This window comes from Balaenoptera physalus (genome assembly GCF_965194825.1).
Source record: "Balaenoptera physalus genome assembly, chromosome: 1".
NCBI lineage: Eukaryota > Metazoa > Chordata > Mammalia > Artiodactyla > Balaenopteridae > Balaenoptera > Balaenoptera physalus.
The window spans coordinates 181,639,428-181,665,876 of NC_138882.1; the positions used below are offsets into that span (position 1 = coordinate 181,639,428).

General features: G+C 41.1%; 1 protein-coding gene and 1 long non-coding RNA gene across 8 annotated transcripts in view; one reads left to right on the top strand and one right to left on the bottom strand.

The window, feature by feature from the left end:
* Positions 1 to 393: 393 nt before the first annotated feature.
* Positions 394 to 4,917, bottom strand: LOC309655054. Its single transcript, XR_014260586.1, has 2 exons — positions 4,779 to 4,917; positions 394 to 3,320 (listed from the first exon to the last, which is right to left on the bottom strand). It is a non-coding gene; the product is annotated as an uncharacterized lncRNA (long non-coding RNA).
* A 98-nt stretch (positions 4,918 to 5,015) lies between these two features.
* The window catches only part of UBR4 (ubiquitin protein ligase E3 component n-recognin 4), a 126,967-nt gene continuing 105,533 nt past the window's right edge, over positions 5,016 to 26,449 (top strand). For all 7 annotated transcript variants that reach the window (XM_082448247.1, XM_082448248.1, XM_082448252.1 and 4 more), the window contains exons 1-17: positions 5,016 to 5,270; positions 12,361 to 12,458; positions 13,689 to 13,792; positions 14,564 to 14,693; positions 14,807 to 14,946; positions 15,453 to 15,555; positions 15,673 to 15,814; positions 15,974 to 16,098; positions 18,860 to 18,984; positions 19,597 to 19,656; positions 19,757 to 19,947; positions 23,024 to 23,123; positions 23,259 to 23,396; positions 23,863 to 23,980; positions 24,856 to 25,043; positions 25,962 to 26,121; positions 26,240 to 26,325. In XM_082448247.1, coding sequence (XP_082304373.1) covers positions 5,095 to 5,270; positions 12,361 to 12,458; positions 13,689 to 13,792; positions 14,564 to 14,693; positions 14,807 to 14,946; positions 15,453 to 15,555; positions 15,673 to 15,814; positions 15,974 to 16,098; positions 18,860 to 18,984; positions 19,597 to 19,656; positions 19,757 to 19,947; positions 23,024 to 23,123; positions 23,259 to 23,396; positions 23,863 to 23,980; positions 24,856 to 25,043; positions 25,962 to 26,121; positions 26,240 to 26,325 — 2,184 coding nt within the window. In that variant the 5' untranslated portion in view covers positions 5,016 to 5,094. The remainder of the gene's footprint in view (positions 5,271 to 12,360; positions 12,459 to 13,688; positions 13,793 to 14,563; positions 14,694 to 14,806; positions 14,947 to 15,452; positions 15,556 to 15,672; positions 15,815 to 15,973; positions 16,099 to 18,859; positions 18,985 to 19,596; positions 19,657 to 19,756; positions 19,948 to 23,023; positions 23,124 to 23,258; positions 23,397 to 23,862; positions 23,981 to 24,855; positions 25,044 to 25,961; positions 26,122 to 26,239; positions 26,326 to 26,449) is intronic.

The window sequence follows — 26,449 nt, forward strand, 5'->3', positions numbered from 1 at the left end:
CTGCAGTGGAAGCGTGGAGTCCTAACCACTGGACCGCCAGGGAATTCCCTGAAGCATACTGTTGACTCTAACATGCAATCCGAAAGAATGAAAGTTAAGAAAGCAAAAATACATGTCCAAGGCACACTCATATAAGCCCATCATACTTCTTTATAGTTTTGGTGATATTGTACATCCCATGTGCTGTGATAAGATAACCTAGACTAGAAGACTGATGACCAGAATGCCAGCTTATTGATGACAGTGAAGACTGTAAATGCAAAGAGGAATAGACTACTTATGTCTGGTAATTGAAATATATATTCTCTCCTATGAAAAAGCCTGGAAAATAAGTCAAATTGCTATTATAAGTTTGCTTGGTTATTGTGGACTTAGAATAGGGGTTGTGATATCCTATGCATGGTTTTTATCATAGATATATATCTGCAAGAGAGACCAGAATATTCACTTTCGCTGATCAGGACAGCCCTTCCTCATGCCCCAATAGTGCTAACGCATACAGTATAACCATTGGATTCCACTCTTCCTAGACTTTATGTACACTACTTTCTTTCTGTTAAGTGCCTGCCATATGTCATTATACTCATGATATACTAACCATGTTTTCCTAATCACGAAGTATTTACAATTTTTTATTTTAACTTTTTGTTTTGATACAGTTTCAGACTTAGAGAAAGATTACAAGAAGAGTCCTAAGAATTCTGATACCCTTCACTCGGATTCCCCAAATGTTAACATTTTCCACCTATTTGCTTTATCCTCCCTTCCCATCTCTCAATGTAGCTTTGCAATAGAGTACATAAAGCAGCATGCATTGTTTTTTTTTAATTGAAGTATAATTTACAATGTTTCAGATGTACAGCAAAGTGATTCAGTTGTTTTTATACCTGTATATATATACACTTTTTTTTCAGATTCTTTTCCATTATAGTTTTACGAGATACTGAATATAGTTCCCTGTGCTATATAGTAAATCTTTGTTTATCTATTTTATCCACCACATTGATCTTTAAACCATCCAGTTCAGCTACGGCTGCTTAATTTTTTTCTTTCATTGTATTTCCTGTAATGTGACTATATCATTTCTTGCTTTTATCAGTTTTAAAATTTATTTTATTTCCTTGCCCAGCCACTTGGGCTTAGAAGAGAACTAGTATTTTAAGTCCCTCAGGTAATAATTTATAAAAATTACTATATTTTAGTTTCTATCTTATTTTCTGGGCCAAAGTATTAGAAGCTTATGTTTCATCTAGAAGTCTTTTTTACTCCATTTATCCTGTTTCTTTCTTTTGTTATCTAAATTTAGAATGTGGATGCCATTCCAAATCTTTGTAGCAACACAAGAACCTCCAATACTGAAATTAATGTGGTATTTATAATGGAAGGTCATTACCCTAGAATGCATTCTTCGAATGTATAAGCCAGAAATATTAAAAATATATCAAAAAAATGTTTAGGTACAGGTGCAAATCTCCCTGTGATAGTCTGCATTTGCCTTTTTTACTCTCTTTCATACAGCTGCAGCAGATGGAGGGGGATGAAGGAGAGCAGGGTCATTTGATCTTTTATTATCTTCTGAAGCCTCTCCAAGAGAACCTTTGCAGATTAATTTTGTCCTTTGGGTAAAATAAATGTCCCAAAAGCCACTATAAAATGCTTGGTCTCCAGCCTTCTCCTTAGGGTTCTTTCTGTATCTTGTAATATGGGGATAGTTACTGTGTTACGGAAAGTTTTTTTTGCCCTTTCATCTTTCATCTTTTTTAAGGAAACTGCTGTTTTATTAACCCCTGATATAAGACACTAAAGGAAAATCCCTACTGTTATCACTGAAGCCATGTTTTCCTCCAAGACTGGCCTTGACTTGACTGAATTTTATTTCTAATGTAACATAGCTCTTTTCTTACGAAGAGTCTAGATTGATCACCAGGTACCAATTTATTTATCAGCATTACACCGGGAATAAAAGGCGCTCCTCCAAACCATGGGGGAGAATTTCAGGGCTTTCAGGATTTTCAAAACGTCTCCACAGTTCTTGTGAACATTTTTTGATTTGGGTGGACTGTGTGCCACAGGGCCTGGAGCTTGAAGTCATCCACCAAGAACTCACACACAAGAGGGCCCTCAAGGCACGCATACCTTTGCTTAAGTCAAACTGCTTTTCCCTCTTAGATCTGGAACCCAGATCATTTTTTATCGGCAAAAATATAGACATTATCCTGTGGATAAAAGTTCACATTCTTTCAGTTCAGAGTAATGATTGTAAACTTGATCAAAGAACTCGGGAGGAGGATGGATGCACAGAGCAAGCAATCAGAGTTTTGTTTTTTTTTTTTCATTTCATTCAAGTTGATATTACAGTAGTACACCATTATACCACATAGTAAGAGCATTGTTGTAAAGAATATTAAATAAGTAGCACTCAGCAAAACAAGACAATAAGGCAAGGCTAGGATTTGGAGTTTAGGAGAGTTAATATTTCCTAAATTGAAATTAGAGAAGTCCAGGAAATTGATAATTCTTAGGATAGTCTTATAGGAATGTGTGCCTTTAAGAAGTTTTTTTAAAAAAATTCTTTTCCATTATGTTTTATTACAGGATATTGAATATAGTTCCCTGTGCTATACAGACCTTGTTGTTCATCCATTCTATATATAATCGTTTGCATCTGCTAATTCCATCCCTCTCCCATACATCCTACCCCTTGGCAACCACAGATCTGTTCTCTATGTCTGTGAGTCTGTTTCTACTTTGTGGATAAGTTCATTTATGTAATATTTTAGATTCCACATATAAGTGATATCATATGGTATTTGGCTTTCTTTTTGACTTCCTTCACTTAGTATGATAATCTCTCAGTCCATCCATGTTGCTGCAAATGGCATTATTTCATTCTTTTTTATGGCTGAGTAGTATTCCATTGTATAAAGAAGTTTTATTATTATTATTTTCAATTTTATTTATTTATTTATTTTTGGTTGTGTTGGGTCTCCATTGCTGCATGCTGGCTTTCTCTAGTTGTGTCGAGTGGGGGCTACTCTTCGTTGCGGTGAGTGGGCTTCTCATTGTGGTGGCTTCTCTTGTTGTGGAGCATGGGCTCTAGGTGCGTGGGCTTCAGTAGCTGTGGCTCGCGGCTCAGTAGTTGTGGCTCACAGGCTCTAGAGCACAGGCTCAGTAGTTGTGGCGCACGGGCTTAGTTGCTCCACGGCATGTGGGATCCTCCTGGACCAGGGCTTGAACCCATGTCCCCTGCATTGGCAGGCGGATTCTTAACCACTGCGCCTGCCAATGCAGGGGACACTTCCTTCTTTATAGGGAAGTTCCTATAAAGAAGTTTTTAACAAAGAATTAGAAAATATAAAGAACAACCAAACAGAATTGAAGAATACAATAACTGAAATGAAAAATACGCTAGAAGGAGTCAATAGTAGACTAAATGAGGCAGAAGAACGGATCAGTGAGCTGGAAGACAGAGTAGTGGAAATCACTGCCGCTGAAGAGAAAAATGAAAAAAGACTGAAAACAAATGACGACAGTTTAAGAGACCTCTGGGACAACACCAAGTGTGCTAATGTTTGCCTTATAGGGGTCCCAGGAGGAGAAGAGAGAGAGAAAGGGCCTGAGAAAATATTTGAAGAGATAATAGCTGAAAAGGTCCCTAACCTGGGAAAGGAAACAGTCACCCAAGTCCAGGAAGTGCAGAGAGTCCCATACAGGATTAACCCACAGAGGAACACACCAAGACACACTGTAACCAAAATAGCAAAAATTAAAGAGAGAATATTAAAAGCAACAAATAACATATAAGGGAACTCCCATAAGGCTATCAGCTGATTTTTCAGCAGAAACTCTGCAGGCCAGAAGGGAGTGGCACAATAATTAAAAGTAATGAAGGAGAAAAACCTATGACTAAGCATACTCTACCCAGCAAGGTCCTCATTCAGAATTTTTTTTCTTTTTTTCAGGATTTTATTTTATTTTCTCCAGGCCTTATTGAGATATAGACCCACAGCACTGGGTAAATGTAAGGTGTACAGCATAATGATTTGACTTAAAATCATCATAAAGGGATTATCACAATAAGTTTAGTGGACATCCATCATCTCATATAGATACAAAATGAAAGAAAAAATATGTGTTTTTCCTTGTGATGAGAACTCTTAGGATTTATTCTCTTAAGAACTTTCATATATAACATACAGCAGTGTTAACTATATTTATCATTCTGAACTGATTCGGATTTGATGGAGAAATCAAAAGCTTTACAGACAAGCAAAAGCTAAAAGAATTCAGCACCATCACATCAAACCAGCTTTACAAAAAATGCTAAAGGAACTTCTCTAGGCAGAAAAGAAAAGGCCACAACCAGAAACAAGAAAATTACCGGATGAAAAGTTTACATTCTTTCTTTGCTAGTAGAAAAAGGGGGGAATGGAACGTTACCTGGCAAATAGCAAAAAGCGATGCAAACACGAGCTGGTAACATTACTAATGATGGTAATCAAAACATAAAAGGGATTTCAGCGCGAAGAAAGGACTGGTGATTACAATAATAGCGAGAGGTGGTGTGAGAAGGAGAAAGAGTTTTGCAAACTGAAGCGCTATACTTTAACTGTTGGGAGTGGGGGGTGGTCATCAGGGAAGTGAAGCAGGTGAGCGTGATTAGGCTTCCACAGCCTCTTCTCGTCCTTAGCTTTCTTGAGCTGGGGCCATTATATTCGCCGATGCAAGTCTACTTCGCTGCCTTGGTCTAGTCAACTGAAACCAATTCCCAAACTCACCTCTCCAGAGTGCCCGAAAGCCACAGACCTCCCATTTTCGGGAACGACTCCCAGCCCGCCAGCGCGGAGCTTAACGCTCCCGCCCTCACCCGAAGGACTACGTCCCGCGCAGGCGCATCCCCTCGTTCTCGTCCCCACGCCGCGTCACGCTCCCCCTGCGAGAGCAGAGGGAGGCTGTCCTCGCGCGCTGCGTATTTTGCCTGGCGACTGCGTCGCGCAGTCCGACGCACCGATTGCGTCACTTCCGCCCCCTCCCGTGAGGAGGCGCTGGGCCGGTGGCAAGCCCCCGGAGGGAGCCGCAGTAGTACGACGGAAGATGGCGACGAGCGGCGGCGAAGAGGCGGCGGCTGCGGCGCCGGCGCCCGGGGCCCCGGCAACGGAGGCAGACACGACCCCGGGCTGGGAGGTGGCGGTGCGGCCCTTGCTATCTGCGTCCTATTCCGCCTTCGAGATGAAGGAGTTGCCGCAGCTGGTGGCCTCAGTCATCGAGAGGTACCGGGCGGCGTCCCCGGTCGGGCGGGAGCCGGGAGGGGGAGGGGAGGTCGTGCCAGAGGATCTGGACCCGCTGCCCGGCTACCTGCTGAGGCTCTGGGACCGCGGCCCTGGCCCCGGCTTCGGGGCTCCCCGGCCCTGGGAGAGGAAGGCTTGTCTGGTGTTCTTCCGCCAACCCGGGTAAATCCTGTGCCTCAATTTCCCTCACGAGCAAAACTTTTGAGGACACCCTCTCGGGAGGGCGTGGCCGGGCTGGTTTCGGAGTAATTTTGAGATGCATCGACCTCGTAGGGGAATGTTCCCAGGGCTGCCCCCATGTTAAGGTCAAAGCGCTGATGAGTTTGCATTTCTCGTCCGCGCTCATCCCCCTAGCCTGGGCCCTTGCGGAGCCCGGGGTTTAAATTGGAGGGCTACCACATAATTTAATAACGGTCTCCCTGGTGCTGTAAATTACTTGGGGGCACGTGCTGTTTCTGTGACTGAAGCCACTAGTTATCATTGATGACTTTCTTTTCAGGTTGCACTTATGGTGTATTGCTACCGTAACGGTCTTTGATTAAAAACATTTCAGTGTTATTCTGAGAGGTCATTTTCCCACTGAAACCGTATACTCGCCCTCTCTCTCAATAAAATATCTTTAGTTACCAACGGGACTGTTTATTGGTTTGCTGTTACATGAATTTTTCTTTCTGAGATTTTTAGATTGTGAGAATTGTGTGCATACAAGGCCAGTGATATCACGGTGCCTGCCTTTTCCTGTCTTACCTTGCTCAGAGCAGTCTTTCATTAGTTTAATGGTACACCTGCCTTTAAAGCCAGTGTCACTTTCATTTTTCTAGCCAAACCTGACTTCAGCAACTTTCTGCAATTGCTAACTGGGTCATTTTAGCTTCATGCCAACAAGAGTATACCTACATGTTATCCAGAAGGTTAGAAATTGCCATTTATTACTCAAGGGAGGCCCATGGTTTGACACATTGTCTATTATAGTGTTTATTGTTAGGTTTGTGATACTTTGGATGAGGTTTAAAAAAATAAATTAGAATAAAATAATGGTTTGGTTTGGTAAGTTCACAGTTAACTTTACAGATGGATTTTCCTATCTAATTATTAAGCCAAGAAGGTTCAGAAGATGTAAACAAATATCAAAGATACTGCTCTCAAATTATGTAGTCTCTTTATAACTGTTTTAAACATTTGCATTAGTGGTATTTTTCCCGAATTACACTTGTCGTGTTACTTAGAGTGGTCAGTGTTCCACTTTTTAGAACATTTGCTTTTATGTTTTTTTTTTTTTAATAAATTTATTTATTTATTTATTTACTTTTGGCTGTGTTGGGTCTTCGTTTCTGTGTGAGGGCTTTCTCTAGTTGCGGCGAGCGGGGGCCACTCTTCATCGCGGTGCGCGGGCCTCTCACTATCGTGGCCTCTCTTGTTGAGGAGCTCAGGCTCCAGACGCGCAGGCTCAGTAGTTGTGGCTCACGGGCTTAGTTGCTCCGCGGCATGTGGGATCTTCCCAGACCAGGGCTTGAACCCGTGTCCCCTGCATTGGCAGGCAGATTCTTAACCACTGCGCCACCAGGGAAGCCCTGCTTTTATGTTTTTATGGACATGAGCTGAGTAGGTAATAAAGACATCTGTTGACACCCTGGCCCATACATCCAGTATTATGGGCCCAGGCCTTTTAAACTGTAATAGTTAAGCAACTGCCTCCAACCTGTAGTAGGAACCAAAACCAGATATGTCAAGGTACGTTTGAATTTTGCCAAATAAGTGATAGTGGCCCCTCTTGCACTCTGTATAGCTAAGATAATCAAGGGTTGCCTGCGTTTATAGACACTAATAAGACCTCTTTTCATGGTTTGGAAAAGAAATCCAAACTGATGGCTATTTAGTAACACATATTTTTATTGGAAGGCAAGATCCTTGAAGTCTCTGTTCTGGTTTTTGTGGCTCAGTCAACTTTGGAAAGCCTGTTATGTGTCCGCTTCAGGCTCTCTGAGAGCAGTATGATCTGAAGGTTGTGCTTACTGTCTGAGAGGTCATTTTCCCACAGAAACAGTTTTCTCTCTCTCCCTCCCTCCCTCCTTCCCTCCCTCCCTCTCTCAATAAAATATTTTCAGACTCTTGCAAATGGGACTGTTTATTGGTTTGCTGTTACATGGTTCTGTAATTTCCAGAAGAAATTTCCAGAAGAAATATCTGGCTTACAAGTTCTTTACAGTTAGAACAACTGAACATATCAAGTGTTCAGTTTGGTGTAGAGCAGAGGTCAGCACATTTTTTCTGTAAAGGATCAGAGTAAATTTAACTTGCAGGCCATACGGTGTGTACACTAGTCATCTCCGCCATTGTATGGCGAAAGCAGCCATACACACTACATAAATAAATGGGTGTGGCTGTGTTCCAGAATCTTATTTATGGGCACAAATGTGAATTTCATATGATACTTACATGTCACAAAATGTTCTTCTGATTTTTTTTTTTTTTCCAGCCATAAAGACACATGTAAAAACCATTCTTAAATATGGGCTGAACAGAGATAGGTGACTGGCTGGATTTGACCTGCAGGCCAACCCCTGGTTTAGAGCACAAAAATTAATACCCTTCTATCAATATTCTGTTTCTCAAAAGTTTTATTTGCTTTTTCAAAAAAAAAAAAGGGTGTCAGAATTGTGGAATTATTTCTTGAACATCAAGTTATGGCCACTGAGTATAGAACCAGGTCAGAGCCAGCACTGTACAGATGCTGTGGCGTGCTTCGCTTTGCAGGTAATCAAAGGTTTAGGTGCCTAGGCTGCTACTTTACCTCTGTTGTTGCCGCTCCCAGACAGTCCCGTGTTTCTTTCTGTGGTTATGCCTTCCATATTTTTCTTCCTTCCCTCCAGGGACCTTCTATTTTTCTGTTGCAGTCTGCTACTCTCTGCTTCCCTTTTTTTTTTTTTCTTTTTGATGTCCTGGCTCCATCATGTCAGCTCTTAACTTCCTGTCCGGTGGCCTGCTCATCCATTGAATTCCTCCCTTTTTGACCTTTGGGGACGATGACACATGCCCTGAGAGACTCCTCCGCCGTTCTACTTTCTGCCTCTCTTCTTTCATACTTTTATAGTTGGAATTGACCTTTGGGTTTGAAGAAAAGGTAGAAGAAATAATTCCTAGATCCAGACCCTGTTTTTTTTTTTTTTTGGCTGCCCCGCGAGGCTTGCAGGATCTTAGTTCCCCAACCAGGGATTGAACCCGGGCTCTTGGCAGTGAAAGTGCAAAGTACTAACCACTGGACTGCCAGGGAATTCCCTGGACCCTGTTTGTTAAGTTTGACTTTGTAACCAAACTGAAACAAAGGAGGGATTAACATGGATAAATTGGGAAGCATACTCTCAAAAGTGTCCTTAGATTTTTAAAGGAGAAAGAAATCTGAGTTTACTTAAAGGGGACTTCATCTTCATTTCTGCTGCTTGTTGATAGCATGTCTTTTAGTAGTAAAGATTGAAAATCTTTTAAACACCATTACTTTTCTAGACCAGAAATGAAGCTAGAACTAGCTTAATGGAGCACATGCCATATGTGCTTAATTGCTTAAAGTGTAATTGCTGAATGTAGCCTTATATACTACCCAATACAGAATTCCTTTTTTTTTTTTTTTAATATTTATTTATTTATTTGGCTGCGCCGGGTCTTAGTTGTGGCACGGCGCACCGGATCTTTTTAGTTGTGGCACAGCGCACCGGATCTTTTTAGTTGCCACATGTAGGATCTAGTTCCCCGACCAGGGATCTAACCCGGGCCTCCTGCATTGGGAGCACGGAGTCTTACCCACTGGACCACCAGGGAAGTCCCCAGAAGTCCTTTCTTAACTCTGTGCAGGATATGTTGGTGAGAATGGTTCTCATTGAATAATTTGACTGAGTCTTCGTAGATTAAAAAAAAAGAAAAAAAAGGCCCTTTTCCCCTGAGCCAGTCCTTCCTAGGCTGTCCTGCCTTTCTTAGTGATAAGCCTCCTTGAGTCCCTGCCTCCCAGCTATTTGATAAAATTTAGGCTGAGGAGACCTACTTGGGAAGGCAGAAGCTGTTACAACATCCCCATTAGATAATGCACAGTCATTTTCTAAAAATCTCTTAAGGGAGAAAGGGGTGCACTAGTGCCATCATCAGCTGAGTTCGTGATTGACCTACAGAAAGAAAGCCTGCCACCAAATATAAGTGTATATAGTTAGTTGTGAGATTAGGTAATGTTTCCATGTCTCAGTATTACATTCCCTGCAGGTTTGTGGAGAGTGTGAGGGATGTATGTGAAAACTTTCAGTTCTTTGGTTAACATGTATTAAGTACTCTGTGACACATAGCAGATGGTCAATAAACATATATTTTTTAAATGAATATAACTCATTAATGTATTTATTATGCTTGTTTCATGATTCTAAGTATCTTGAAACAAGCATAATAGATTCTATACTTGGGAGTTTATGATTCTGATGAGGAGAAAGGGCTTTGTGGAGTTTCCACAGTTTACAGCAAAGATATGAATAGTAATCTAAGAGGGAGAAGGAAGGTGAATCCTTAGTCTTTTATTTTGCCCCATCAGATTTTTCACCTCTTCCTAGAAAAACCCGGATAGTTCCAGACCCTGGCCAGTTCTTTTATACTTACATGTCAAATTGGACTTCCCTGACCAAATTGGACTTCTGCTTAGCTGCTGTTTCCCTTTATGCTCTGCATTGCATTTATTTTGTGTGGAATAAAGCCACTTCAGATTCCTTGTCTTTTCAGCAGTGTTTGAGGCTCTGTGATACTTCTGTTGCAGAGTTTGTTAGGTGAAGCAGACCTTTGAGGAAAATAGCTTGACTGCCTAGAGGAGAGATATTTTTACCTTGAAATCTCCGTATTTTTCTTCCTGTCATATTTGCCTTCAATTTCTGCATTCTTCCCCTTCCTACCTAACGTCTTGCCCTTTGTTCCATTTTTCCATTTCTTTGCCTCCTTTGGTGACTTGGTGTCTGTCAGGTTCTTGGGAAATGAGGGTGGGGTAAGGAATCGAGGCGGCACATCTTCATCAGGGACTCAAACACACTTGTTTCTTTAGAATCAAGAGATAACAACATTGTCCTTTGGGCCACATGTCCACCTGCCTACTCTCCCCTTTAAGTCTTTTTTTTTTTTTTAAAGAAGGCACTCTGATATATTTTCTTTTTCTTTTTCTTTTTTTGGCCGCAACGTGCGGCATGCGGGATCCCAGTTCCCTGACCAGGGATCTCACCCTCGCCCCCTGCATTGGAAGGGTGGAGTCTTAACCACTGGACCGCCAGGGAAGTGCCCCACCTTTAAGTCTTTTTAAAACTAATTTCCCTAGGTTTATCCTTACTTGTCCTAAGCAAATCGTAAGTTGAGCCTCAAGACTGCTCCATTTTTTTCTATTGCCAATGTCCATCTTTCCCCAAAGTGCGTTCTTTGTTCTTGATTGGAATAAAGCAGTTGTGTATTTCTAGGGCAGGAAGTAGGGTTTGTTAAATCATAATAGGGCAGCATTGAACCAGGCAATTAAATGTGTTTACTCCTATATTTTGGATATATTTTGTTATCTGAATGGGAATGAAAGCAGCAGAATAAGTTCGTTCTTTGGATAGGCAGATTTTCTCTTAGTTTTGGTAAACATGTTCAGTTGAAAAATGTGGGGGTAAGCAGCTCTGAAACTTTGAAATAAAGCAGAGAAGGTAAATACTTAGTAAAATGGATCAGATTACAGGGTGGGGAAACCTTAGAACAATGAATGCATAAGTGTAAGGATAGGAGTGAAGGAACAGCTATTCATAGGAGGTGGAAGCAGGGGGTTGGGGACTTCTCTACTGAATGTGATGTGACCCTCACCAGTGTGATGGCCCCTGAAGCTTTGAGTGTTGCTTGATGTTTTAAGGTTTTTGTTTCCTTCTTTTTGTCCATCTGACAACTAGGGAGAAATGATCCTTGATGGGCAGGGAGGTTCTTGCACATCATAGGTGCTCCATAAATATTTTTTCTTGGTGAAGGAGTTATTCCAAGATAAGGAACTGATCTTTGATAAACACCCGTTTATCCTTGATAAATCTCCAAATAGCAAAGTACACCTGTTTATCCTTGATAAATCTCCAAATAGCACAGTGTTTGCAGTGCCAGACTCTTAAGTGTTGTTTGAGGTGATTCATCACTCACAATGACACCTTCCAAATGTTGAGCTTGTCTTTTTGGCTCCTGTGTTGATTTGGGAAGTGGATAGGGTGCTGACTCTGTTTACGTTTCCCTTCCTAGGCTGATAGTTCTGTTGGAGAATTAACTTACTGAGGAAACTGTTTAGCCACATTGCTCTCCTCTTTCCATTTAATAAGACATTTTAGTGTTTTCTTTGCCTTCTTGTTCCATGGGTTGCAATTAGCATCTGATTTGATAAAGAGAATGACATAAATGTATCCAGTTTTTAGACCTAGTTGGGCTCCAGATTTTCACTGAAGAGGCCATTTTCTCAGGTAAAGATAAGGGATGTGGTTAATAATCACTTTGTTGTGATCTAGCTGTATCCTGTGGGTGTGGGGAGGGGGATGGAGGACTCTGATACCTAAAGAATTTTGGATTTTATCACCCATCAGATGATTTCTTCCCTTGAGTTGTTGATTCTTTTTAAGTTACTGCATTATGGACTGGCCTTGTTTGGTCTTCAGAATGTGTTACTATAGTCTGTATTCCCACTAACAGTATTCTGAGCGCCCTGCTTTACCCCTCCTTTGGCCAGCTCATGGCATTATTAGCTTTGTCTTTGCCAGTCAGTAATACAGGACAAGATGGTATCCTGTTGTGTTTTTACTTGTATTTCTTTAATTCTAAGTGAGTTTAAAAGTGTTTCCTGTTTATTAGCCTTTGCCACTTACTAAGCCTGATACTTTGAACAAGGTACTTAGTTTTAACTCTCTAAGCTTCACTTTCTCAACTTGGATATAGGGATGATAACAGTGCCTACCAAGTAGGATTGCTACAAGGATTAAGTCAAGTAATGCCTGTAAAGGGGTAGGGTATCTGGCATATAGTAAGCACTAAGTAAATGTTGGCTGAATTATTTTCTTTGCAGTGAATCAGAAATCCTGCACCACGAGAAGCAGTATGAGCCATTCTACTCATCTTTTGTTGCACTTTCCACACACTATATCACAACAGTTTGTAGCCTCAGTAAGTATTCTGTTCTTGTCATTCCCTTTTAAGGGCTCATGAATAGGGAAATTGTGTGTCCTCTTGTTACGGTGTCTGAACAAGTTGTTAATGAAGTCTGTATTTTCGTTGTAACCTGTTCACTCAAGAGTGGAGACAACTGTCAGTATGATAAGGCTCTGGAAGTTCCTTTACCGAGGCCAACCAAAAGGGATTAAAAAAACTATTTGGTTTGGACATCTATTTCATAACCATTAAGTTAACCTTCCTTGCCTTTTTAATCAAAAGCATTTTATTGATTTTACACATGTAATTATTAGTGTGCTAATTTTAGGGGGCAGGGTGGGTGGGATTGGGGGGTTAGGTGGACACTGACCTGGGGTTAGCAGCCACTAACCAAGGCTCTATTCCTTATTTGGTTTTGGTGAGAAATTAAATTCTGCTTTTGTGTTCTCTGGTATGTGACTGGATTTCAACTTCAGTTCCCCATCTTTTAAACTTTTCTACCCCCAAACGTGACCAAGCCCTTTCTTTCCACTCTTTCTGAAATTTTGCATTTTCACTTTTCTTTCCAATCTTAACGCATATAGTTCTGAAGAATTTGAATTATTTTACTTAAATAGTTTGCTAAGCAAGCAAAGTGAAAGGAAGTTACAGGGTTGCTGAGTAATCTTTCGGTGTCTAGTGCTGTTTATTATAGGCATTGGCTACCACTGTAAGAATCACTTTTAGATTGGAGAAGCTTTGAGTAGGAAGCGCGTTGCAAAAAGGGAAAGGAGAGGTAGTGTAGTCTACTGGGTAAGAGCATGAACTTTAGAGCCAGACTTCCTGGATTTAACTCCAGCTTCGTGACTTTGGTCAAGTCATTTAACCTGTCTATGGTTTAATTTCCTTATCTGTTAAAAAAAAAAAAGAAAGGAAGGGGGGTAACAATATTATCTACCCCATAGAATTGGTTTAGGGATTAAGTGGGTTAATATATTTGAAGTGCTTGGTACTTACTGTGATGTATTTCCTATTATAATTATCTTAATTTCTAGTAAATATAAATTGATCTAGAAGCAGTTGATGCTTATCAATGCCAAAATGCCTTTGTTTGCCTGTAGGGTTGTTGGTTCTAAATAATTATTCTCTTAGAATGATATTGGGAATGTTGGACGTACAGAGCTCAATACTTATTTGGTTTATTGACTGTGAGGCTGAAGTGAGTTATAGCAGTCTGAAGTTAAGTAAAGTTTATTCCTTTCTCAGTTCCCCGGAACCAACTTCAGTCTGTGGCAGCAGCCTGTAAAGTCCTGATTGAGTTTTCTCTCCTGCGTCTGGAGAATCCAGATGAGGCTTGTGCTGTGTCCCAGGTAAGAATGATGGGCCCATTTCTGGCCCTTATTTTGTGGTAGGCTTGTGACTGACAAGTGGAATGATGGAGAAGGGATGGCATAGAGCAGGGGTTGGTAAACTTTTTCTGTAATAGGCCACATAGTAGATAATTTGCCGACCATCCAGTCCCTGTTACAGCTGATCTCTGCCCTTTAAACTCTGCCTTTGTAGTGTGAAAGCAGCCACAGACAACACGTAAGTGGATGAGCATAGCTGTGGTCCAGTCAACTTTATTTACAAAAATAGGCAGTGAGCTGAACTGGGGCTATGGTTTACCAACCCCTCGTATAGAGGGCTGCAGAGGCTTTTTCAAGGATTGCAAAGATATGCCTGTGGGGGCCAGGCAAGTGACATAAAGTGAGTCAAGTATGCTGGTTGAGAAGGGTGCATGACCCAGCTATAAAGGGGCCAATCACTGTTTGGCTCCAGCTGACTGTTGCCGTACAGGAATGGCAACAGAGTTGCTCTGTCTTGTAAATTATTGAGAGACAGGAAATCTGGATTTGTATGTTAAATCTTCCATATTTTAAAAAGTTGGCCATAACTTCAAATTAAAACAACAACACTGAGAACAGTAAGACAGACCTGCAAGCAGATACGGTCTGATACGGTCAGGTTGTGATCTCTGCTTTACTGTTTTTCCTAATTTGCAGTTCTTGGTATGAACCTAAATTTGGCCCTTTGCCAGCTAGAAGTCCCTAAAGAATAGACTCTTCTAAAAGGCATATTTGAATTTTTTTTTTTTCCAGAAACACTTGATTCTCCTCATCAAGGGCCTGTGCACTGGCTGTAGCCGATTAGACAGAACTGAAATTATCACATTTACAGCAATGATGAAATCAGCCAAGCTGCCACAAACAGTGAAGACACTGTCAGATGGTGAGTGTTCCTTCACCAGACTTGGTTTCTTGGCCAGTCCTCTGGCCATCTATTTCCTCTTTTGCCTTCTAGTGGCACTCCCCTCATCCCTCTCTTGCTTTTATATTTTGTAGTGGAAGATCAGAAAGAGCTGGCTGCACCAGTAAGCCCAGAGCTGAAGCAGAAGGAGGTCCAGATGAATTTTTTGAACCAGCTGACATCAGTTTTTAACCCTAGAACTGTAGCATCATCACCCGTAGGTCCACAGACTCCGGTGAGTTACTTCAGCCAAATGGCCTCATCCTGTGGGGTTTGTTAAGATGATAATACTAGGAAAAATAGCTAACAAATGTATTTTACATTTGTGATATAAAATGATGTACCTGCCTTTGGTACAAAGCTGAAGAATACAAACCAAAAATAAGTAACACCCCAATTCCTTCTGTTCACAGTTATTACTATTTTGAGGACCTTTCTTCCAACATTTCTCAATGCAAGTAGACAAAGAGCATGTACTCCTTTCTGTAAAAGGCATCACTCTATACTAGTTAGAGAATGTATATATTATAAAGCTATATATTTTCCCCCTCCTCTTGGAAAAATGACTTGTATTTTCCCCAACATTAGAGAGGAATTTCCCCCTCATTAACTGGGGGGTCTGAAGAGTATCTGTGGAGCAGCTGTTTAGTTTGGATGGTTGATTCTATTCTGAACTTGAGGACAGCAATCAACACATGATAGTATCTTGATGGGCCTTTCACATCCTTTGTTTCTCTTCAGGCGGAAGGAGAAAATGATGAGCAGTCATCCACAGATCAAGCCTCTGCTATCAAAACCAAGAATGTGTTCATAGCTCAGAATGTGGCTAGTCTTCAGGAGCTTGGTAAGACTCTTAATTGTCATCAGAAAGGTGGTTTCTCTGCTTTCAGAAATTCCTTAAGTGGAAGAAAATCAAGCAGCAGAGGCCTGTTTGTAAGGTTGAGCTTTTTCGTTAATTCAGGTGGCTCAGAGAAGCTGCTGCGTGTGTGTTTGAACCTGCCCTATTTCTTACGCTACATCAATCGGTTTCAAGATGCAGTGTTGGCCAATTCCTTCTTCATCATGCCTGCAACAGTAGCAGATGCCACTGCTGTTCGTAATGGGTAAGGTGCTCCAGGGCGCATATGCTTTGCGTTTTAATGCTGCTCTCAAAAAGAGAGAAACTGGTTAATTTTTATGGCATGCCGACTTTCTTTAACTATCAGATTATAGAAGCAGGTGACTCAAAGAGACACTTTTGTTAATCTTCTCTTATATTCCAGTTTTCATTCACTGGTGATTGATGTAACCATGGCATTGGATACCCTTTCTCTACCTGTGTTGGAACCTCTCAATCCTTCTCGTTTGCAAGATGTGACAGTCCTCAGCCTAAGTTGTTTGTATGCAGGTGAGCAGTTGTTATATCTGATCTCATGTTCTCAGCCAAGGACAGTTACACTTTCTGGAAACCATGAGATCCTTCTGAGTACTCTCTCCTCCTTTACTTAGACCCTTCTCCCAAGGATCATCTAATATCTCACCTAGATGAAATGAGGTCTCAATAGGAATCTTGTAAATTCGCTTATTGTTCAACTGCTGCCATTGTGTTATGTGGATATTTGATTTCATAGTGTGTGCACATGGTAAGTGTCTGCTGTTTGAAAGCAAAATTCCAAGTGCTTTTGGGATATTGAGATGAGCAGTATGTAATCCCTGCCCTCAAGGAGCCTATACTCGAGCAATGGAGGATAGATAGGACCACAGAGTGTAATATAAAACAGGAGATGATAAAGGCTATAAGAGAAGTATAGAATATTATGGGCACACAGAGAAGGGAGAATTGAGTCTTGCTGTGGGAGCAGATTTGAGGAAGGATTCATAGAACAGGTGGTATCTGTTTATATTGATAAATGCAACGACTGTTATTCTTCATGCTGCCGCAAAATCCCCTCCCTTCCTGTTGATTATGCTGCCTTGGAAGTGGGGCCTGACAGCTGGTGTTTACTCTCTTTTAAGTTATTGTTACAGTGACTTTTTAACCCAAATCACTGATCCTTGATTTTAAATACCATAGTCCTGGTATGTCTTGGGAGGCATAACAATTTCCAGCGTTTACTGGGTTCTGTGAGTGAGGGTATGAACAGTCTTGGAAACCTGACCTCGGGAGCACCAAGAAATTGCTGAAGTTAATCATCTCCGTACATTCTTTGAATGGCTTTATTGTAAACATCTGTGTGTAAACAGGAATATAAAGATAAATGCACTTTCAATTGGGGAAGGCAGTATTCACAAAGGAGTTCTGTTGATGTGTCTTGCAGGGCAGGTAGGATTTCAGTTTGGCTATCCCTAGGCAGAGGCAAAAGCAGGACCAAGAGTATCCTGGAATTTGGGGGAACATTGTGTGTGTGTGTGTGTGTGTGTGTGTGTGTGTGTGTGTGTGTGAGTTTAGTGGGTGTTGGACAGCTGGAAAGAAAGTACAACCCAATCACAGAGGGCTTAGAAATGCAGTCTAAGTCATTTGGACCATATCCTGTAGGCAGTAGAGACCATTAAAGATTTTGAAGTGTGCTATGATCTGAGCTATACTTTAGGAGCACATTGAAGCAGTAGTACCAGGCTGGAAGATCTGCTAGGAGGAATTTGTGGTCATTTGGGCAAGACAGGTGAAGGGCCTGAGCGAGAGCTGCAGCAGTGGGAATGGAAAGCTAAGGCAGCATGTGAGCAGGCGCTCTCTCCAAGCCCATTTCCAGTGTTTATTCCTAGTTCTCTATCTTTGATTTTTGCATTTTTAAATTTGGGGTTTATTAATTTCAATTTTCAGGGAATTTCTTGAATATCACATGGATCTCAGTGTACTTAGTTGATAAGGATTAAAGAGTCCTTAAAAATTCTTAGCTGTTAAGGGAGTTCCCTGGCGGTCCAGCGGTTAGGACTCTGCACTCTCACTGCTGAGGGCGCCTGTTCAATCCCTGGTCGGGGAACTAAGATCCCACATAAAAATTCTTAGTTGTTTAAAGAGCCCAGATTTGGTTTGTTATTGAAATTTGATCACTTGGGATTTGATTTAAAGAAAGGGATTTGGCCTTGATGTCTTTGAGAAATACTAAGTGTGGGATTGTTTTTTTTCCATCATCTTAAAAATTTTAAAAATATTTTAAAATTAATAATTTCATTTTTAAAGCAGTTTTAGGTTTGCAGAAAAATTGAGCAGATTGTACAGAGTTCCCATATACTCTCTCTCCGTTATATACAGTTTCCCTTATTATTAACAATTGCATTAATAGGATACATTTGTTGTAATTGATGAACCAATATTGATACATTATCGTTAACTGAAGTCCATAGTTTACTATGTTAGGGTTCCTTTTTTGTGTTGTACAGTTCTGTGGGTTTTGACAAATGCATAATGTCATGTAACCATCATCATTGTGTCATACAGAATATTTTCACTGCCCTACAAATTCCCTGTGTTCCACCTAGTGGTCCTTCTCCCCTACCCCTAACGCCAGTCCCTAGAATCCACTGATCTTTTACTGTCTCCATAGTTACCTTTTCCAGAATGTCATAGTTAGAATCAACTACATAGTATGTAGCCTTTTCAGACTGGCTTCTTTTGCCTGCAGGGGGTGGGGGGTTTCAGGACCCCCCGTGGATACGAAACTCCACGGATGCTCAAAGTCCCTTGTATAAAATGGTGTAGTACAGTCAGCCTCAGCATCTGCAGATTCGGCATCCACCGATCCCACCAGCTGCATCTCCAGATGCGGAACTGGGGATGTGGAGGGCCAGCTGCATGCATTTAAGGGTCCTCTGTGTCTTTTTGTGGCTTGGTAGCTCATCTCTTTATTGATGAATAATATTCCTTGTATCGATATACCACACCTTGTTCATTGATTCACCTATCAAAGGACATCTTGATTGCTTCCATTTGTTGGCAGTTATGACTAAAGCTACAATAAATATTTGTGTACAGGTTTTTGTGTGGATGGAAGTTTTCAGCTCATTTGGGTAAATACCTAGGAGTGCGATTGTTGGATTGTATGGTAACACTGTGCTTAGTCTTGCCCTTATGGAATTTACTTTCAGTAATCAAATCATGGAATTGCTTGTAGGTGGGTTGTGTTTTTGTGTTTCAGTTTCTTGGAATGTGTGTATCTTTTCTTTTTCAGGTGTGAGTGTGGCAACTTGCATGGCCATCCTTCATGTGGGTAGTGCTCAGCAAGTGCGGACAGGGTCCACGAGCTCCAAAGAAGACGACTATGAGAGTGACGCAGCTACAATTGTCCAAAAATGTGTAAGCTACGCCTCTGGGGACACGGAACCTTGATTATTCAAATGAGGGAATGTGGCCAGTTCCACTTTCTTTCTTTTTAGAGGGAAGGACATGGAGTACTCTCCATACCTCTTCCCCTTGAGTAGTAGGTCTAAGAGGTAGGCCTTTAGCTTGTTTATTTGGCAGATTGGTTGGCTCTGCAGGAAACACTGCAACTTTGTGGTGGCAATGGACTTTGTGAAAGATGAGTCATTCAATCAGCAAATATATGTAAGGGCTTACTGTACTGTGTCAGTGTACTTTCAGTGGAGGCATACGATAGACACAAGACAGCTTCAGATAGTGATAAGTGGATTGGATGAACAAATGTGATAGAAAGTGATCTGATGTGGTCCTGGGTGTGTTGCTTTAGATTAGGTGGAGGGGACGCCTCTGAGAAGGTGACATGTGAGCTGAATGAAAAGACAGAGTCAGCATCTTATGAAGGTCAAGGAAAGTGTGATGGAATTCTATCATTGGAAGTGGCTTGAGGATATTGATGTCTTCAAGCTAAATTGCTTTGGGTAGGATTTAGCATTTGTAGTGAACTATGTCACCTTGCTCAGATTTTTGTGTATGTTTGATATTGGACAGCTCGAAATCTATGACATGATTGGACAAGCAATCAGCAATTCCCGCCGGGCTGGTGGTGAGGTAAGAAGTCTCTGCTATATTCCTGTCTTATATCTAGTCTGTAAGGTACGTAGCCTGTAAGATCTCTGTTTATATATATTTTTTGTGCCTTTTTCAATAGCACTATCAGAACTTCCAATTGCTGGGTGCCTGGTGTTTGTTAAACAGCCTTTTCCTCATATTGAACCTCAGTCCTACTGCCTTGGCTGATAAGGGGAAAGAGAAAGATCCACTGGCTGCTCTCCGGGTCAGAGACATCCTTTCTCGTACAAAGGAGGGAGTGGGCTCTCCAAAGCTGGGGCCTGGAAAAGGGTATGTGTCCCCTTGACTGCTGCTCAGGTTTTGTTTTCCTGCCATTTTATATTGATGGGGAGCTAGTGTAACTCCTCTCATCTCCACAGCAATAGAAAAATTTGCCTCCATCCAGTTGAACGTAACTACTAAGAGGATGATCATAGTTTACTATCTCTACATCATAGCTGTATGATTTTGGGTGAATCACTCATTCTCTCCAATCTTGTTTCCTTCTCTGTAAGAGGGAGGAAATATCTGTGTAATACATATTTTAGGAATTGTGTGAGGTTCAAATCAGAAAAAAAATGCTTCTATTTTGTAAAATGGGCTTGTTTGACTTGGAGTTGGTTACTCACTTGTGTGTTTAACCTGTAAAGTGAGGGTTCTGTCAGGTCCTCCTGGCTTCCTGAAACATTTACTACTGTTTTGATGAAGTCTGGACAGAAACCTTTGCTTGCCAGGAAAGAAGTTAGAGATGTGACTTCTGTGTTGTTCAAGGTTTTATTTTCTAAGCCTAGGCATTTCTGGATTTTATTTATTTTTTCAGTCCCTACCATGTACCACTAGTCTCTATCCAGCCATTGAGGATAGAGCACTAATCAAAGCAATCTCCTTGCCTTTATAGAGTTTATTTTCTAACTGGAGCAACAGTGAACAAACATACTAGTAAGTTCATAATAGATTATCATATATGAGTGTTGTGAAGAAAAATAAGCCAGAACAAGGAGTTAGGGAGTGTCAGGGGCTAGTATTTTAGTTAGCACGGTCAGGAAAGGACTCTGAGAACAAGGTTAGAAGTGAAGTGACAGATGAGCCATGCAAATATTTGGGGTAGAATTGTTCAGGTTTTGAGGTGGAAGTATCACTGGCATTTTTAAGGCTCAGCAAGGTCAGTATGTCTAGAATAGAGAAATCGAGGAGGGAGAGTGGTAGAAAATTCTGTCAGAGAGGTAGCCAGGGCCAGATCACCTAGGGCCAAGTGTAATCTGTAGGTGTTAGAGGGTTTGTGAGAGGGGAGTGACGTGATCTGAATTATTAGTGACCGGAGAACCCAGCTGTTCTATGGAGAATACACTGCGGGATCGTAAGACAAAGGGGAGAGAGAACAGTTAGGAGGCTCAAGCCTTACTCCGCACAAGCGATGAGGGGACTCGGAGTGGGTGGTAGTAAAGGCAGGGAGAAGAGGTCATATCGGGATGTTTTGAAGGTACAGCTGACAGGATTTGCTGGTGGCTTGGAGGTTGAGTGTGAAAAGTACGACATAAGAATTTTGTGGCATGACTACCTGGGTTGTGTAATTTACTGAGATAGGGCACACCAGTTTATGAGTAGATTGGATGGCAGGAAGTCGAAGAAATGAATTTAATCTGGGCCATGCTGCTTTTGAGAGGACTGGCAGATCTTTCTGTGAGATGTTGAGTAGGCACTTGTGTATGTGAGTCTGGAGTTCAAGGAGGAAGTCGCATTCTGGACCTCATTCAGCAAATTATTCACTACTTTCTCTGTTCCAGGCTCTGTGTTAGTTCTGGAATGCTGTGATGAATAAAAAAAAATAGACACATTCCGAAGAGACAAGAAGTTATTCATGCAAATACATGTCAAATTGTATCTAGAGAGTATTATAATAGGGGCTTTTGACCTGGTTAGAGAAATCAAGGCAGGCTTCCCTGAGGAAGTGTTACTGAGCTGAAATCTGAAATAGACATTAGGGTGGTAGGAAGTAGACACTAAGCAAAATAGAGAGGTAATCATGTTCCAGAGAGAACAGTAGTTTGTGATTTTTGAGCATCTGCATGTGTGGCATTGTAAAGGGAAATGGAAGAATGCCAAAAGGTTTATCCTTAGAAGTAGCAGAAACATTTGAAAAATGGCTGTAGTGTCTTGACACTTAAAAGAATGCAAATACATTGTGTAGGTTGCAAACCATAAGAAAGGAAAAAAATTGCCCGAAATTCTACCACCCAAATTGGTAAACGTTCTTCCAGACATTTTTCTGTGCTCATATGTTAAACGTACACGTTTATGAAAACAGGATCACTGTTACAAAATATCGTAGACATGTTTACAGTCTACGATACGATTATAGATTCTATGTTTTTAATGATTGATGGTATTCTACTGTATAAATACACTGTAGTTAACTGATTAACTTATTGAACACTTATTTAGTGTGCTCCAAATTTCTTGTTTTGATAAACTGTGCTTTGATAAACCTTCTAAAACAAATCTTTGTGAACTTGTTCAGTTATCCCTTTGGGGTAAATTTCTAGAAGTATAATTGTTAGGACAAAGGATATACTTACTTAAAAACTTGAAATGTTTTGCTGAACTGCTCTAATATGCATTCCTAGCTGTTGTGTGTGCAAATGCCTCTTCCCCAGGTCCTGTTTGACAGTGGGAGTCATTAATCTTCATGTTTGCTAATCTCAGAGGAGAAGGATACTACTGTATTGCTCTTACTTGTATTTCATTGGTAACTAGTGTGATTGTGGTCATTTTCACACTGTCTATATCCTTTGCCCCAGTTTTCTCTTTGGTATTTGTCCTTTCTTCTTATTGATTTACATGAGCTCATTGTATATTAGATATACTAACCCTTTGTCGTGTGGTCATTTGGACAGAAAGAGAAAGTTTTACTCAGATTTAATGTAAACCTTTGTTTTTATTCTCTTTGGTTTGTGTCCAGATATTTTGTAAAAGTTGCTGATTTTTAACCTTTTCTTCTCAAAAGAATGACTTTTTAAAAATTCAACCAACATTTAAACGTTAGTGTCTTCACATGACCCAATAGCTTTGAATTGATAGTTTAAATTCCAAAATTTCATGGATTTGGAAGAATTTCTTCTAGTCCTGAAGTTCTTAACCTGACGCCTGTGGATCCTTAGGCAGTGTGTAGATGGGCTTCAGGGAGGTTGTGAGCTTCTGAAATTATATGCAAATTTTATGTGTTTTTGCAATTTTTTTTTTTTCTCCCTGGGGAAAGGTCCATAGATTCTGAAGTGGGTGTAGGACCTCAAAATGGCAAGATCCGTGGTTTCGGAGATTGTAATTTGTTGTGAGTTGTTAACGTTTGTGTTTCCTTTGCTTTGTGTAGGCATCAGGGATTTGGGGTGCTCTCAGTCATATTGGCAAACCATGCCGTCAAGCTGTTGACATCTCTCTTTCAAGACCTGCAAGTGGAGGCTCTGCACAAGGTGAGGGCTTGTCTTCAGAACCAGCGTATTGACTGTTGGCTCCCCTTCTGGCTAAGCTCGCTTGAGCCATCAGATCAGGTGGTTATTTCCTGCCGAGTCCTGACATTAATTCTCTTTTCATGTCGTTACCTTCAGGGTTGGGAGGCAGATGGTCCCCCTGCTGTCCTGAGCATTATGGCCCAGAGTACCTCCATACAGAGGATTCAACGGTTGATAGACTCTGTCCCACTGACAAACCTGCTGTTGACATTACTCTCAACTTCCTACAGAAAGGTGGGTGGGGTCATGCCATTGATAATTTGGAAGATCTTCTTATATAACCTCCTCAAAATGAATGAGACTGACTGTATGCCATGATCTTTATAAAGTCATAATTTGTGGTAATGGTTTTGAAGATGAGAAAAACTCTTAAATGGTTTCAAACATTTGAATTAGTTATTGATTATCAGCACCGTGGTCCATATGGCTACTTGGTGATTTGTGACAATTGGCATGCTGAAGCAAAAACATGGATGACACTATGGAAACATTCCTTTTTCAGTTCTTGTCCACATCTCTGGTTTTGGAGTGCTTCTATAGGATAAGGCTATTAGAGTCCTGGAGGGAGCTATTAGGAGAAATACTTCTTGGATTTAGAGAAAAGAAGACACGGAAACAACTTTTCATGTGGCAAATGGGACGAGGTAGGATGGCTCCATTTTTGTGATCATCAATTACAGAAACCTCGCTATTTTCCTAGGCATGTGTCCTGCAGCGTCAGAGGAAGGGCTCCATGAGCAGCGATGCCAGCGCCTCTACTGACTCAAACACCTACTATGAGGATGATTTCAGCAGCACGGAGGAGGACAGCAGCCAAGGTAGACGCCCCTCTTTGCTCTCCCAGGGGATAAGCTACAGAGTGCAGCAGGAGGTGTCCCTAGGAGCTTCCTGTAGCTTCCTAGTCACTGTTTGCTTTTACCTGCCCGGCATGGATCTTGACTGCATGTGCACTTAAAGGCGACATGTTATTCAAGAGTAAGTGGAGCTGTTGAAGATGAGTGATTAAAACTGCCGTCAGCAAAGCCCAGATTGCTTTTCGTTCCTTTCCCTCTGCAATCAGAATACATCTCAGCTGTTCATATTTCTTTTTGTGCTGACTCATTTTGGGAACTCTGCTCTGAGCTTTCCCAGTGAAACTCAAAAGGAAGGCTGTATGTGAGGTGTTGGGTTTGGCTGACGTCATAGATGTGTGGCTTGGGGAAGCATAGAGAAAGCAATGCCAGACTGCTGTGGTGAGCAACAGGGCAACACTAACATTCCCTCCTGCCTTGGTTTGGAGAGGGATTGAATAAGATAAATATCTCAGGTTCTTTCTAAGCAGGTTTGTGGGAGCAATGTGCAGAATTGAGAAAGGTACGATTCTTATCTGGGGGCTTATAGTTGGTAGACAAGTAAAACTCTGCTACTGAGAATGTTTGGCTTGCCGGTGAAATAAAATGAGGTGGTTTCTCTTCTTCCATTGGGTTCCTTTAAAAAAAATACTGGTTTTATTGAGGTATAATTTACATACAATAAAATACTCCCATTTTGCATATACATTTAGATGAGTTTTGACAAGTTTATGCAGCAGTGTAACTACCACCATGATCTACAAACCTTGTGTTCCTTTTGACTCAGGCACTTTTACAAAGCAGATGTACTAAAAATTTTTTAAAAACGTGTTATTTTTGTTACTTTTCTCTTTCCCTGTTAGATGATGACAGTGAGCCTATTCTGGGGCAGTGGTTTGAAGAGACCATCTCCCCCAGTAAAGAGAAAGTGGCACCTCCGCCTCCTCCCCCACCCCCTCCGCTGGAGAGCTCACCTCGAGTTAAAAGCCCCAGTAAGCAGGCCTCTGGTGAGAAGGGCAACATTTTGGCTAGTCGCAAAGATCCTGAGTTGGTAAGAGTGGATTTCTGAGGTTAAGGGGGAGGGAGAAATGGGGAGAAGGGGTGTGAAAATCAGATCATTTGAACAAAAACATTTTGTAGGTTGGATAACTAATGTTTAAAGATATTTTTAGTTAGGACATAAGTGTATTGATTATATTTGATTAAATAACTCATACTCTCGGTGTTATTTCCCTCATTGAGGGTTAGTAACATAGCCTTTGGAGTTAGATAGAATCTACCACTTACTGGCTTTATGACTTTGGGCAAGAAACTGAATTTTTCCAAGCCTCAGTTTTGTCTCCTGTTGTATGGGAGTGATTGTACCTCTTCTAAGAGTGTTGTGAAGAATTAAAGAGCCCTTAGCCTAGGTCTGGTACATGGTAAGCGACTGCTAACTGTTTGTTCAACCAGTATTTATTAATGATGTACTGTGTGTCAGCAGCCCCTCTTCTGAAGCTCTGTCAGTAGACAAGTCATATACAGTCTTTGCTTTCATACAGTTTAGTCTAGTCAACGATGTGGATGGAAATTTAATTTTAATAGAGAAGTAAACAACTGGGAATTCCAAACATGTATAATGACAGTATAGGCTTCAGAATTGAATATATCAATAATATCTTAGAGCTGGACAAATACAGGACCTTAGAAGAATGAAATAAATAAGTTAATCTCTTTGGAAATCCTGTCATGCAACATTTCCTGAAGTCTGTTGTATTAAATTGGCATACCCTTTTCTGTAACTGGTAGAATCACATGGGAAAGACTATTATAACTTAGTCCCACTGTAGGTGATTTAAAATCTGATTTTTTAATTCATTGTGTTTATTGCATGAGACCTATGAGCATATTTTATTTTCTGTTTGTATTCAGGATTTGTAGGAGCTCTGGGCTTATGAACCTGCTCTGAGCTTTTCTGTGTTCTTTTTAGTTCTTAGGTCTGGCTTCCAACATTTTGAACTTCATCACCTCTTCCATGCTGAACTCTCGGAATAATTTTATCCGAAACTATCTGAGTGTATCTCTTTCAGAACACCATATGGCCACCCTGGCCAGTATCATTAAGGAGGTGGACAAAGATGGACTCAAGGGTCAGTAGACAGGATACGTGCCTGGCAGATTTTTTCCTAGTGGTGTTTGACTGTTGGCAGCGTGGTGCGATGCATCAGTTAGATGCTTGAATAGTTGGTTTTCCCATTTGTCTTCAAGGTGCATCAGATGAAGAGTTTGCTGCTGCTCTCTATCACTTCAACCACTCTCTGGTAACTTCTGACCTTCAGTCACCTAACCTGCAGGTTTGTGTGCACTACAACCGTTTAGGCCAAGAGGTCTCTACATCTGTACTCAGTAGGCTGCACTTATTTCTATTGCTATGGAAAAGTTTATCATGGGATCCCCTCTCTGGAAAGAGTGTTGAGA